This window comes from Myotis daubentonii, chromosome 7, assembly GCF_963259705.1.
Source record: "Myotis daubentonii chromosome 7, mMyoDau2.1, whole genome shotgun sequence".
In the NCBI taxonomy this organism is placed as follows: Eukaryota; Metazoa; Chordata; class Mammalia; order Chiroptera; family Vespertilionidae; genus Myotis; species Myotis daubentonii.
The window spans coordinates 11,433,859-11,448,822 of record NC_081846.1 but is presented as its reverse complement, the minus strand read 5'-3'; the positions used below and the strand labels follow the sequence as shown (position 1 = coordinate 11,448,822).

Sequence of the window (14,964 nt, the reverse complement as noted above, 5' to 3'; positions counted from 1 at the left end):
TCCACCCTAAAAGCAATAAAAAATGCCGGGAAACATTGCAATGTCATCTTTCTATAAGCATCTTCTAGGAACCATCAGCACAACTTCCTTTCCTATACATTGAGAGCTGTCTGAGTTCCCTCCCATCTCTAAATATCTGTGGTTAAACTCTAGCAATTCAATGGATTCTTCCGCTTATAACCACTTCCCACAAAATAAATAATGTAAACAGAGTATCATGATGGTAGTCCTTAATGGGGGGGAAATTTTAGAAAGATTTCACAATTCTCATTTTTGCTTCCTTGAAGCTGAAAGTGGGTTTTCATCTGTCACGGAACCTAGAATAGCCCATAGAAGGTGTTAGTAAATACCCGAATGAGCACACAGATAAAGGCCCGTGTTACCAAAGCATCAGAAGCAAGCACTTTAGAAAACAGGAACCCAGCACTTTCAAGGCCTGCCATTCACAAACACCCTATTTAGTCCCCCAAGGAGCCTCATGGTTGAAACAGTCTCCTTATGTGTGCCCACTCTCAACCGCACTTCATGCGATAGAGTCTGTGGCTCAGAAATGGAACCCTCCTGGACCCACCTTCCTAAAGCTGATCTTAAACTATGGATCCTGATTATTAGCAGTGCTCAATGTCAAGGAAAGTCCTCAGGTCACGTGGAAGTTGCAAACACAGCCACAGCGACATTCTGAGACTTCACCACATGTCAAGTATCCCTCAGCAATGAAAAGCACAGCCTGTTATCTTCTCGACAAGAAAAAAAAAAAGTCACAGTCAAACACCCACCTAAGTTCATAGCAAGGAAATCTATGTCATTGTTAAAATGTAAGACATTTCAATAATTCAGATTCTTATGTGAATGAGTGGGTGATGAATAGAAGTTACTGCAGTGATCAATACATTACACTGCGGATGGTGAGCCAACAAAGTGACCCCGACACTGTAGAAAGGGGCTCAGCATTAGATCAGAGGTCAAGTGAACAGTGAATGAGTAACTCCGATGACACCATCAGGAACCATTAACCTGGTTTCCCTGGCAGCCAGAGTCCCCAAGATAACGAAGATGATGACGAATGAAAAGGATGAGAGTCATGATGATGCCGAGATAAAGTTGCAGCTCGAAGTTATGTAAGAAATTCTCCACCATGGTACAGGCTCTCTTCCACAATGAAAACATAAACACAGCTAAGCTACATGGTAACACACACAGACTAAATTAAAATGCCTATGAAATTAGGATTGAAATACTAAGGCCAAAGAAGTCTCGAGTCTCTTTTTCACATCCTGTAAAGGAGTGACTGAGTAGCAGTTGATCCCATTCAGCACATCTTTCTTCTATAGTCATCAAAATGAGAGTAACAGGCAAGAAGTTAGATACCTACTTTCCACTTCTCAGTTGGGCCTGGGCTACCTTCCCTCCAGCTTCAGAAACCAATGCTCATGCAATGATTCTCAGACTGAAAGCTCTGGATACATTTTTTTATGACAACGCCATGTCATTGGCCAAAGGAGTCAAAGAAATCAGCATAAAAGTGACATACACTGGCAGGTGTGAACAGGAATGCCGCCTGGGCCAGGGCAAGCCAAGTGGTGGGGACGACAGATGGCAATAATGGCCACAGCAGCAGGTGCAGCGGGCCAGGGGACAGCGGTGGGCCTGGACATTTATCAATGGAAGCACTGGGACCCAGCTAGCAAGTTTGGGGAGATCCCAGAGACAGTATGAATTGGATGTGCTGGGTGCAGGTCTGGCTGGGCAAGCACTACAAGAAAGTATGTTCATGCGGATGCACCTACTAATAAAATTCTGGCTAGGCTGCGGTGCAGCTTCTTCACTGCAAGGAAGATGCCTTTAGGAAGTGTGTCACCAACCCGGCCTTTACCAAACTCCTGGCAAAATGTTGTATGGATTTCAAAGCTGGAGGCACCTTGTGTCACATTCTTGTGACTGCTTACACATATAAAAATGAACAGGGATAGTGAAGGCTTGATCAACAGAATCCATCCCAAATGGATCATAACCTTGAGATGTTTACGAACACTGAAAAGACATTGGTGCAGCCCTAGCCGGTTTGGCTCAATGGATAAAGCATTGGCCTGCAGACTAAAGGAGCCCAGGTTTGATTCCGGCCTAGGGCACATGCCAGGGTTGCAGGCTCAATCCCCTTCAGGAGGCAGCCAATCAATGATTCACTCTCATAATTGATGTTTCTATCTCTCTCTCTCTCTCTCTCCCTTCCTCTCTGAAATCAATAAAAAAAATATACATATTAAAAAAAAGACATTGGTGCTGAGCAATTGTCTGACCAGACCCAACATCTACATAATTCTAGAAATTGATCTGAAGTTAGCTAACAAATTGAAAGGTATCATCAAATGACATCAGGGGACATTTACTGATGAGAAGTCAAAGCTTCCCACCACATTTATCCATATCCTTCCTCACGAGAAGATGAAGAGTGGTTGAGACCCATGATGAGAAAAGACAAGCAGGTGTTAGTACATTAGGGGTTTTATCTGGACAGCTACGATACTTGGGTCCATAGTAATTATGTTAATGTAGAAAATGAAGATCTACCAATTCCAGAAGATCCATGGAAGGTTCATGCAAAATGGATTTGAGACACTAATGTTTTCAATGAATGGATGAATGACAAGGATTATGAGGTGGACAGAATACAAAGCCCATGAGTTTTTGACAGCAAATTTCAATGAAGAGTGAAGAGCCAGTCAGAAGTCCAGAGAGAAGGGATAGAAAGGCCTTAGCTAATGCTCTGAAGAGGCAACATTCACCTTCCTCTCCACCTCCCACACCCACAGACTCACGGAAGAAAAGTGGAAAGAAAGGCCAAGCTAATCTTTATGGGAAATGCAGATATCAAAAAAAAGGAAGATAACCAAGAAAATCTTACCAAGGATATGGAAGACCCAATACTTGTACCCAACATAGAGGAAGTGGTACTTCCAAAAAAAAAAAATGAAGTCCAAAGAAAGATAGTGAAAATACACCTGTGAATGAGGCACTTAGCTGATCTAGATAAGAATGAAAAAAAACAGTCACAACGGGAGGAAAGGAAGATGAAGATCCCTTAAAGGTGATCAGAGTCATGCAATTAACTTTGGTAAAGATAATGAGACAGAGAAGACCAATCACATTACTATTCCTAGCTATGGTCATGGTTTGGTTATAACTGCATTCACCTTGAACAACATGCTCTTCCTGAGTTTTTCATTGGAAAAAACAAATCTAAGACTCCAGAGACATATTTGGCATATCAAAATTTTATGATTGACACATATTGCCTAAACCCCCAAGAATATTTGACCATGTTGGAGGAACTTGACTGGAGATGTGTGTGCTGTGATGAGGTTTCATGTCTTTCTAGAGCAGTGAGGGGTTTGTTAATCACCCAGTGGATCCAGAAAGTCAACCCATGGCAATGGGAGGTCCTTCCTACTCCTCATTTCAGTGTATTGACTGATACACCCTCTGGGCTTGTGCCTCTACATCTTCAATCACCTCAGGTCCTGAGAAGAATAAGGAAAAACCAGTTGATTTGCAGAACTGTGGTCTCCATACTGACATTTACTTACACCGGAAGAGAGTGGACTTGAACAGGAGACCGGTTACTCCTGAAGGCCCTAGAGATGTATAAGGATGGTTGGAACAGTGTCAGAACATGTTGGAAGTCATACTCAGGATGAATGCATCCTCCACTTTTTGAGGCTTTCCACTGAGGACCCATCTCTTGAGGATTCAGATGCTTCCCTTGAGCCCCTGGCCTGCCAGCCTGTCCCCTTTCATCAGTCAGGAAACCCAGTCATGAGCACTGCTGCCTTTTTGGTATCTGGGGTGGACCCTCCGTGTGGCATCTGCTGCAACAAAAACATCTTCACAGGAGTTTTCGTGGATCAGGGACAAGGTACCCCAGGAATTGGCTGAAGTTCCTATCAAGAAAGTACAAGCAGTAGCTGGATCCCACCTACGGCCTGGAGAGCAGCTGCATCTCAGGCATGGGCCTGAGGAGCCAGCAGCACTTGAAGGAGCTCAAGAGGGGAAAGTGGAAACAGATCCTAATGGTCAGCAGCCTGAAAAGGCAGAAACAAAGGGGGAAATGGAAAGGATGACGGTGAGAAAGCACAAGAGCTAGACAACGAAAAATACCAAGAAGGAAGAGGATAGGGAAGTTATTGAGGAAACCAAATCCCAGGAAAAGGAGGCCGAGAACAAGGAACTCATGCCACTTGTCAAGAAAGAAAAAGTGACATTGGGAGCAACAGAGCAGAGAGTAACATTTCTGAAGGAAACGTAGCCACAGCCACAGCAGCTGCTCTCGCCTCGGCTGCCACCAAAGCCAAGCACCTGGCTGCCCTGGAAGAAAAAGGTCAAGGTCGCTCTCCTGGTTGAGACACGGGTGACGAAACTGGAGATCACACTTGGGCATGGTGAGGGGCCGGAAACGACTGTGGACAGAAGGAGGCCTAGAACAGCGGCAGCACCTGCTTACTGAACGCCAGGACTTCCACGTGGAGCAGCTGAAAGCAGCATGGGCAGAACCCTTCACGTGCACACTAGCACTCCAGGGGGCCTGGGCCAGCCCCGCGGGGAGCAGCAGGGCACCCCGGCATGATGCCGCGCCAGCAGTGCCCCCCCACCCTCTGATGCAGCAGCGATGCTGCCGCCCCACCCATCCCAGCCACGTCACACCAGGCCCAGGTTCCATGATGCCTGGGCAGCCCGTGCCAAGCCGCATGATTACCATCATTGCAGCCAACATGCACCCCCGCCCTCGGGGAGTGGCCCTATTCATCCCCAGCTGGGGTGGGGATGACAAAGACTTACGTCCCTCAGCTTCCTGGGGTCTCTTTGAGGATTTTCTTCTCACACCCCCAAGCAGGAGTCCCATCTCCCATCTCTCCCCATTCCTCATGCCACCGTTCTCCATGCTCTGACACCCCTGCGTTAGGTCCTCAGCCAACACTCAGGGGAAGCCTGGGTGACAGGGTGCCCTGGTCATCCTAAAAGTAACCTTTTCTCTGCCCTGGTGTGGGCATTCTGTCTTTACTGTTCTTGCTCTCCTGCAGTGTTTTGCTTTGTCTTATGCCTCTGTAAATAATGTTTTATAATCATTATCTTTTTTTTTTTTTTGTCATTGCTTTAATGGAGAGCATCCAAAATGAATAGGAACCAAAACATGGTGATGGGCAGGGAGGGTAGCCAGCGGGGACAAACCTTAAGGCATTGTAAGTGACCTTATGTCTGCTTATCTGAGTTAAGAATGGTGCTGATGGTGAAATTTCGTGAGGCTTTTGCCACACGGAGATGCGCCAAAATTCAAAACGATGGGGGAAAGGGACTCCATTGATTTTTCTCCCTCGTGAGGACTGTGAGGGCCTCTGCCCAGCCTGGCAGGTCGCACCCCTTTAGTGCATGGGAGGGGGAAGCACAGGCGTAGCACAGATGGCTCCCTCCCAGGCCCACAGGTTCTGCTTTCTCTGCAGATGGTTTGTTGGATGAGGGTGGGTGTTTCTGTTTTTCTGAAGGCAAGCTTTGAGGTGAGCTTTGAGGGCTGGCATGTGGGGAGGCATTCCTTGGTTCCTGGGACTTGCCAGGAACGATTTAGGGGCCACGGGCCATGACCACCCAATGAATCTACTCCAGTATTCACTGCTTGTATGCATTCTTTTTCTCCCTCTTAAAGGAGAAAAAAGTGCGTAGATAGTGCTGAACATTTTAGCTCATAGAACTTGGTTAGGATGGCTGGGGTGCTCCCCACGCTACCTCTTGCAGTAGCCAGGTGAGTGGAACTTAGTGTGCACTGCATGCAGGAAATACTGGGAGGAGGACAGTCACACATGATAAAAGCTGAAAAATAGTCATATGGAACTTATACGCTCATGATCATAGAGTAAAGACCTGAAGAAGGAGGACAGTCTATGTCTAAAGAAAGAGAGACAGTGAGCTCTCCTACCTACCCTCAGTACAGGTTTGAATGTGAGGGCTTCAAAGTTGGGATCACAGATTCATTTCTATTTCTAGTCTGTCTGTGAAAATGACTCATTCTATTTCCTGACATTGATATATCGATATTAATTTTACAGTCCTTGCCGTAAAGGTCCTTTCTGGGTGGTTGCCTTTGAAAAACATAAAAAGTAGTACCTTATTGTAGGGAATGGTGGTAGAGTAAAAGACAATTCTTAAGCAAGGTCTATACTTTGGAAATGTCCATCAAATTTACTTGAAATGACAAAAACACCTAATCAATTTCTGAACAGTCGGGAAAACTGGCTACAGTGTATTGAATGTCATGTAGATTCAGCAATTTGCTGGTTACATCGCATTTTTGATGTTCCTTTTTTTACCTTACTTTCCCACGTCCAGCCTCAGAGCAGCCTTTTTTGTGTGTGAGAGGTGGGTTACTCCCTTTCGTGTACAGCTACCTCAGAGGGGTCATTTGCTGAACTAAAAAATGAAGTTTTTAATTACCTTGCTTTGCTGATCATTGCGATGATTAAATACCATCGTTCTGCCTTCCTGGCTCGCTCAGAAAAAGACGTGCTGCGGGAATGCAGCAGCACTGGAGGAACCAAGCCTGTTCAAATTGGCCATTTTGACGATTTATTTGCTAAGATTTAATGACAATACACACTCTCATGGAGAAAATAAGTGGTGTCGTCCTGATTTTGTCTTCAGAGTGAATAACTAGCTTGCTGAAAGATAGCCAATATTGGCTGCACATCTACGAACAATATGCACACTCCTTCCATCGTCAGTCCCAAGTCAGGCTCCTTTCCAGGGCCTGCTGTTCTGAGCTGGACTCATATTCCAAAGCCCAGAGAAATCCTGTTATGGATCTCAATGGCACAGTGACCCAAATCTGGTAGAAAACACATAACTTGAGCAAAGGAATTGTCTAAGTTAAGGCTTCCTCACACTTTCTAGGTCATATTTCTTTAATTTGGCCATAAAGATCTTTCTAGAGCAGCGGTTCTCAACCTGTGGGTCGCGATCCCTTTGGCCGTTGAATGACCCTTTCACAGGGGTCGCCTAAGACCATCCTGCATATCAGATATTTACATACGATTCATAACAGTAGCAACATTACAGTTATGAAGTAGCAACGAAAATAATTTTATGGTTGGGTCACAACATGAGGAACTGTATTTAAAGGGCCAGAAGGTTGAGAACCACTGTTCTAGAGTGTCATTAACATCATGAAGAATTAGGGTAGGTTTAACCTTCCTAGAATAAGTATTTTAAACTACACTGTGAGCCAATGCATTAGGATTATTAAATTCATGGGGGGGGGGGGACTGTTCTTCTGTATTTTAAACACACACATACCTTCAACACAGACATACCAGTAGCCTCTCGCAATCCTAAGGAGGACAATTACACTCTGACCAGAGAATTATCTTGCTCTTTCCTCTGATAGGGTAAATACAGAGAAACAGAGAGTGCATGGCAGGGTTGGCACCACTGATTAGAATGGACTATACACTTGTGCATGCTGTCACTGTGTTTTCTCAAACGTTTTTTCATTGGAAGAAGCATTTCAGAAGTGCCCTCTCTACCCCAAACCCTTTCCTACTTCACTGGCTGACCACTCAGCATCAAAGCCGAAAAGTTATTGGGAGGGTGATTTGGTGTTTGAAAAGCAGATGTATTTTAAAGTTGAAAAAAAACAAAGGTTTTGTGTGTGTGAACACTCTGACTGCTTTTTTAGCTTCCCCCTTTTAGCAGATGTTCTAAAGGAAAAATATAAAGCTTTGAGTCGTGCAGAAAAATACCTTCAAAGGACAGTGAATGAACTGATGGCAGATGGCTGTCCACAAGGCACTTCAGCAAAGTGCTTTGTGTACAGTCACCCATTTCAGTTTTCTGCCAGAGTGAGGCTTCTCCATTTCTGCCAGTTCTTTGCTGTCTAATAAACTAAGGCATTTTAAATATTATTGTAAAATAAATTGTAAAGATCCCTTAAAAATAGAGTTTAAAGACCTTTGTAAAAATAAATGTAAAAATACTTTCTAAGTGAATTTAGCAGCTCTAAATGCTTGGCCTTAGACACTGGGGCAAAGCCTGTCTCATCACCAGCTCGTGTTTCGTCATATGAACACCTTTTATAAATACACACAATTTGTAAGTGTCCTCGCTGGCACATCAAACAATGAAACAGATGGGCATATATGTAACTATTGTACTTATGCAGGTTGGGAAATTATACCCTTTGGAGCACGTGCACGTGATATTCAAGAACAACAAATAATGCGGTCTTCTCACACCAAAATAAATGAAATAGAAAATTGAAAATACTGGTTTTTCAATGTATCTTCAAGGGAAAGAAATAACTCTATTTAAACATCCCATCAACCCTATCAGTCCAATTTTTGAGCCACACAAGACCCTTTTCCAACTCTAAGACCAAGCTGAACAAACACCTCACCCTAGCCCACCAAAGCAACAAGCTCCTTCTGTTTGGAATTGTGATTTTTCTAAAGATGATTGAACCTTCGGTGTGTCTGCAGCTATAAGATTATAACCCACATCATGTTAGGTGGGATTGCATAATGGTCAAGAGCATAGATAGGCTCTAGCATCAAACCCTGGTTCCAACAACTAGTACCTACATACCTTTGGGCAGATTAGCATTCCTACCCCTCCATCCCTTCATCTGAAACGGGGTTTGTAATAGTGTTAGGTGTATCATCCTCCTCTTCCTCATCATTGGGACCCTAAGGGATTTTAATCTAAGAGAATGGATTTCAGCCCCTCATAAAAACAAAACCAAAAAACCTAATTTGTTAGCATCTGTATTGTGCCCGTTTATGTAATGACTCCAAATTCATTTTGGCACTCATGCAATTCTGGTAGACATAGTAATTACAAGTAACACTTACCGTGCCAGCCAAGCACTAACTACACTGAGCATTTTACATGGATCATTTCATTTTATCCTCACAATGACCTTGAGATGAGGTTATTATCATCGCCATTCCACGCATAAGGAAACTGAGGCTTAGAGAGTTTAAACACTAGCCTCAGCTTTCTTAGCCAGTGGGAAATGGGTCTGTGACATGAATGCAGGCAGTCTAATTCCAGAGCATTCAGAACAAAACTGCTATTAGTAGTTTTCTTAAATTAAAAATATATTTATATGACATTTTCAACTAATAGCTAAATAAATTTTCTTTCATTCCAAAAAGATGTTCATTAAAATATCATAATACAGCCTGAGAACCAGTGAGCTTCTAAATAGCAGATTGCCATTTTATAGCAAAACTACACTTCAAATACCCAAAACTCACGGGTAAAACTCAGAGAAGGAAAGAAATCAAAATCGTTTACCTGCTACTTGAATTGATGGGAAGAAGTTGAGAGCCAGGAGCAGCCTGAGGATCATTGTGCTAATGGTGGGTCCGAGCTGCAGCCCCTCCTCCTGGAGGAGCCCTAAGTGTGAGGTGGGTTGAGGACGCACTCGCCAAGGCCTGCGAGTCTCCGTCATCTGTGGCCACCCCCAACTTAACTTCGCTCGGGCACCTGATCAAACCACATGTCCTCAAACTTCAAGGCATTGTTTCACACAGGATATACCATTGTTTTGATGACTTTAGACTTTTCTTTTAAAGGCATCCTTTTCTTGTTACTGAAAAAGATTGCCAGTCACTCTATGATGGGCTCATGAGAATTATTCTCCATAGTCTGTGGCCACAGCTGGGGAAAATTGGTGCGTGGAATACAGCAGGAATGCAAGGGTAGACAAACAAGGTATTCTAAAGGACGGATAAAGCCTCTCACAGAGGAGAGATGGGGATAGACGTATTGTTGGAGTTAAATGACAACAATAAGAATTACATTGAGGATTTGGGAAAATTCAGACCAGTGTTGAAAGGAGTCATAAATATTAGGACTTGAACTTGTGTGTTAGACATAGGTAGCCCTTTGGAGAATTTAACACAAGCACCTTTTGTTTACGCCAAGCTCACTTCTAGGAACTTTGAGAGGCACACCCTCCTTGCAAGCTCACAGCCCACTGCGAAGGGGAGGTTCCCTAAGCAAAGGGGGAGTCAAATAACATCACATGTCCTGAGGGGGACAGTAAAGTGACCAAAAGCCCTTTGGTATCAAATGCTCTCTATGTCCCTCAAAGAATCACTCAATGTTAAGTGAGAAGCAGGAAGGGAGGCTCCAGAGCAGGCTCCCCAAGGCCGGCCCCTGGCCTCCAGCCCTCTCCCTCCGGCCATGCCTTCTGCATTTGAATCTTTCTACTGGTGTGGCTGACTCTGCTTCCTCGTCCGGCTCCTGACTCAGGATCTTGTACTTGCTGGCTTTCTCAAAACCCTCTCAGTCATGCCCTAACCCGTTTAGCTCAGTGGATAGAGTGTTGGTCTGTGGACTGGGGGTCCCAGGTTCAATTCCCGTCAAAGGCATGTACCTTGGTTGCAGGCACATCCCCAGTAGGTGGTGTGCAAGAGGCAGCTAATCAATGTTTCTAACTCTCTATCCCTCTCCCTTCTTCTCTGTAAAACATAAATAAAACATATAAAAAAAAAAAAAAAAAGACACCAACCTTCCCAGTCATTTTTTCTGTTTTCCTGGACATCTAAGTTTGATATGATTACTCTAGGTTTTGGGTTGTATATGGGAGGGTTTTGTTGTTGTTTGTTGTTTTAAGATAATTTGTATTGCTTTCTATTCTGACTAAAAGTAAGACATATTTCATATAGACAATTTAGAAAAAGATACATTTACCATTTGAAATGTAAAAAATAATCACTAAACCTAAAATCTCCCATACTCTTACCACCCTGATACACTTTTAATTTTCTGGTCCATTGTCTTCCATGTGTTTTTCTATTAAGATTTTTACATATTTGAAGTCATATTGTATTTAGAGTTTTCAACAGATATATGCTCTTATCTGTTATATCTGGAACATTTTCCCATGACATATAAGTATTCTTTACCAACACCATTTGTAATTGATGAATAATATGCTATCTTATAATCATATCATAAATTGTTTAAGCATCCTCTAGTATTGTTACCAATTTTTGCTATTTTAAAATGCCACAGTGAACATCCTTGATGACCTAGCTCTAAGTCCCACCCTCCTCACCTGCTGAATGACAGATAAAAAGTTTCTCCCCCGAAAGACCTCCTTTGTCCACATTTTAATTTTCTCACCAGCACAGTCTTTGTGACCCGTCCGTTCTGACACATTTTTCTGCCCTTTGGAGCAACATGTCCTTGAAAATGATTCATTTACACTCGGAACTAAAGGGAAATAATGACGTTAAAGCCCCCAGTCCTGGAGGAGACTCACTTCTAGTTTGACCCAGTATTCCTGGCTCTGACGCTCTCCCCAGTTAGGGGGGCCTATAGCTTACCCAGGGCACTGATATCTTTCCAGGAACCATTTAAAGGAGGCCTGCTGACCTTCTCTAAAAGGTTAGCCCTATTCTGGAGCTACCAGACCACCCAGGTCTAGAAAAAGAGGCTCTGAAATTCACCAGAGAGATTGAGAATGTGTACAGGAGGAACAAAGACTTCCCAAATTTCCCTCTGACTGATAACAAAAAGCTAAGAAGGAAATGAATAACTATCGTTGAGCATATGAAAGATAACTGTATAACATCAAGCTAATATTATGTATATGTTAATGCTTGGTTGAATCAAACTCAGCTGGAAAGAAACAGTGCAATTATCTGGTCTAACTCCTTATTTTGCAGAGGAGGATGCTGAAGCCCACAGAGGTTAGCTAATTTATAGAAACTCACAAAATAATAAATAAGCATATTTGATTTTATAACTTGACTAACCTTATTTGGTTTTCATTCATTAGAGTAAAAGGAAATACAAACATTGGCAGTTGCCTTCTTTTTTTATAAACATGCATCACACTAAAGAAGCAAATCATTTCATTAGGGTCCTTATTTGCTCTTGAAATGCAATGGCATTCACATGCACTGAGAAGTGGAAATGATAGAGATGAAATAAAGGACATTAAAGCCATCAATGCAGAGATTTCTGAGTCTCTACTGTGTTTCCCATAATAAAAGTAGCTAGCATTTATGTAGCAAGCACAACACATGCCTGATTTCACTTAATACTCACACAACCTGTAAGGAACATGCTACTATTACCCCCACTTTACAGATGAGAAAATGACTCTGAGAGAGTTGAGAAGTCTCCAGAAGCAGTGGAGTCAGCATTAGAATCTAGATCTTTCTAACTTGAACTGCTATGCCCTAATCACAGCACTATACTGCCTCCTTACTGTCAAGCCTCTCCAGTGTTGTAAATTCTTCGGGGCAAAAGAATAAGAAATGTGCCTTATCTTTCTCCTGCAAGGCATCTGACATCTAGCCTATGTGACTGGAGGGTGAGAGGGAAAGGGGTTGGCCCCATGATGCTGTGAAGACATAATCAAACTATGTTTCATAAAAATGCACCTGGATATTTCTGGAGAAAGTCCAGAATTTTTTAAATTCACACATGATTTTGAAATTCAAGGACATGTGCATTGTGATGAAACAAATGACCGTAATCAATCAACAAGTATAATGAAGTCCCAATTACATGACTTGTCAGAGAAAAATATAGTACAAATGACCAAATTCTCTGGGCTGTTTGAACATAATAGGAATTACACTTGGGATTAAGAAACTTAAAAAGAAAGAATCTTGGGGCATGTAAAATTGTGATATAATATTGTAATATTGTGATCTTGATCCATGGCTCTTGGCAAGAGCTCCTAAAACCTCTGTAATTTCCTAATTAATAAAGGTTCTAGGAGCATTTTGTTTTCATATTTGGTTTTTGACTCAGTTTGTGACACAGAGCTCTTAAATGCCTTGGAATCTCCTGGGTGATGGGAACATCTTTTGTTCTAAGGAGGTGATTCTTGGTGAGCTCCTGGATCGCTTCAGGATGGGGCTGGTCACGAGAAAGACTAAGCCATGATTAGAAGCTTGAAACTTTTGGGCCCTCTCCCTATCCTCTGAACCTGAGAGGCGGGTCATGGGAACACAATTTATAGCCAGTGCATCAGAAGTACAAATGGCAACCTGGGACTTGCAATTGGCATCTGTAGGAGGGACAATCTTGTGGGACTGAGCCCTTAGCTTGTGTGATCTGACATTAGCTCTAATTAGATAGTGTCAGAACTGAATTAAATTGTAGGACAACCAACTGGTGTCAGAGAATTAGTCAGTATGGGTGGGGGGAGACTTTTGAGAATTTTAGTAGCTAAAAGCAAGGACTTGAAGTCCCACAGGCTTAGGGAACAAGTCCCAGTTGGGTCACTTGGTAGCCATAAGATCTTAGAAAGTCATAACCTCAAACCTGCATGTGTAAAGTAGGAATAAAATAACTCACACAATAAATTGTTCATATCTCACACAATGTGTGAATTTCCACACCCTTAAGATAGAAATAAGATTTAATGAATCTCCATTTCACACTTATTATAAGGGGCTGAGCAAATGTTTGTTGGATCAGCCAAAATGGATCATCTATAATAATAAAAGGGTAATATGCTAATTAGACCAGACAGCCGAACGACCTTCCAGATGTCATTTCGGACATCCTTCCAGATGAAGCCACGGTGGCAGGGGCTGAGGCAGAGGCCGTTAGGAGCGATCACGCAGGCAGGTGAGCAGTTAAGGGTGATCAGGCAGGCAGGCAGAGCGGTTAGGGGCAATCAGGCAGGCAGGTGAGTAGTTACTGGCAATGAGGCAGACGGGTAGGCCAGCTGTTAGGAGCCAGCAGTCCCGAATTGTGAGAGGGATATCTGACTGCTGGTTTAGGAGAGATCCCAGATTGCCAGAGGGTGCAGGCCAGGCTGAGGGACACCCCCCCCACACACACTCATTTCGTGCACGGGGCCTCTAGTTGAATATATGTTTGATATGTTTACATAGATTGATTTTACTTCAGAACATGAGTGCCACCAGAACTCTGTTTTACAAATTAGCATAGTACCTCCTTGGTGCATAGTTCTTTTCACTATAACCTACACCAGTATAAACTACAAAATATCATTGAAGAGACTTCAAGAATTATAGTTGTCAAGCCAGTCAATGATGGGAAACCCTTTGGCTATCTCTAATTAATACTGAGCAAGCCTACCAGGATAATATTTTCTTTTATCTAAATTTCAGCTAGAAACTTGTGTCTAATTTTCCATAAAGGTCTGTCATACAGAGGTTCAAATGCTCACATGATGACTGTGGGAAAGTAACGAAACTTGAGATTCTTTCTTTGAGTTATGCAGTTGGTATAAAAAAGTTATTCCAAAAACAGACAAAGACTGTTAAAAAGAAATTCATGCATATTATCACAAACCAGCAGGACCAAAGCCTGAAAAAAAAATTATGTTGTGCCTAAAAGAAATGAAAAGGCAAGAAATAACTGCCATATTGATCAACTAATCCCACTGAGTAAACAAATATTACAGAAAAATATATGTGCAGGAACAATCTCAGAGGTTTTATCAAGGATTACATGAAAAATATGGTGAAAAATAGCTTAAAACAATGACCTAAAAACCTTTTGACCACTTACCAAGAGAGGCAGGTCTAAGGCTCCAAGTGGTAAAAGCAGTTGCTAACACTTCCTGGAGGCTTCGTGCTGGCAGGTGTTGTGCTCAGCATTATGCCTGCATCATCTCATTTAATTTCCACAAGAACCTTAAGAGGTCGGTGATATTAACATCTGTATTTTATAGATAAGAAAACAGGAGCTTAGCCAGGTTAAGTAATCTACCCGCAATCACACAGTAAGAAGTAAAGCAAGGATTTAAACTTGATTCTGTCTGACTCAAAAAGTGAACTCTAGATTAGAGCATCATGGTGGAAGTTGATACAGTCCTGATCAACCAACAGCTGGAATATGTGATTGATAGTGCAGTGCTTAGGAACAAGGTTTGTAAAGAGGAATGTATCTTCTTGGTAGGCACGCCTGACCTTTCGC

At 42.7% G+C, this 14,964-nt stretch overlaps 1 protein-coding gene and 1 pseudogene across 1 annotated transcript in view; one reads left to right on the top strand and one right to left on the bottom strand.

The window, feature by feature from the left end:
* Nucleotides 1-9,493, bottom strand: part of CD28 (CD28 molecule) — a 29,150-nt gene extending 19,657 nt beyond the window's left edge. Inside the window, exon 1 of the mRNA XM_059702875.1 lies at nt 9,337-9,493. Within this exon, the coding sequence (XP_059558858.1) occupies nt 9,337-9,493 (157 nt within the window). The remainder of the gene's footprint in view (nt 1-9,336) is intronic.
* On the top strand, nt 1,594-4,943 carry LOC132238754 (SWI/SNF complex subunit SMARCC1-like; annotated as a pseudogene).
* Nucleotides 9,494-14,964: the final 5,471 nt, after the last annotated feature.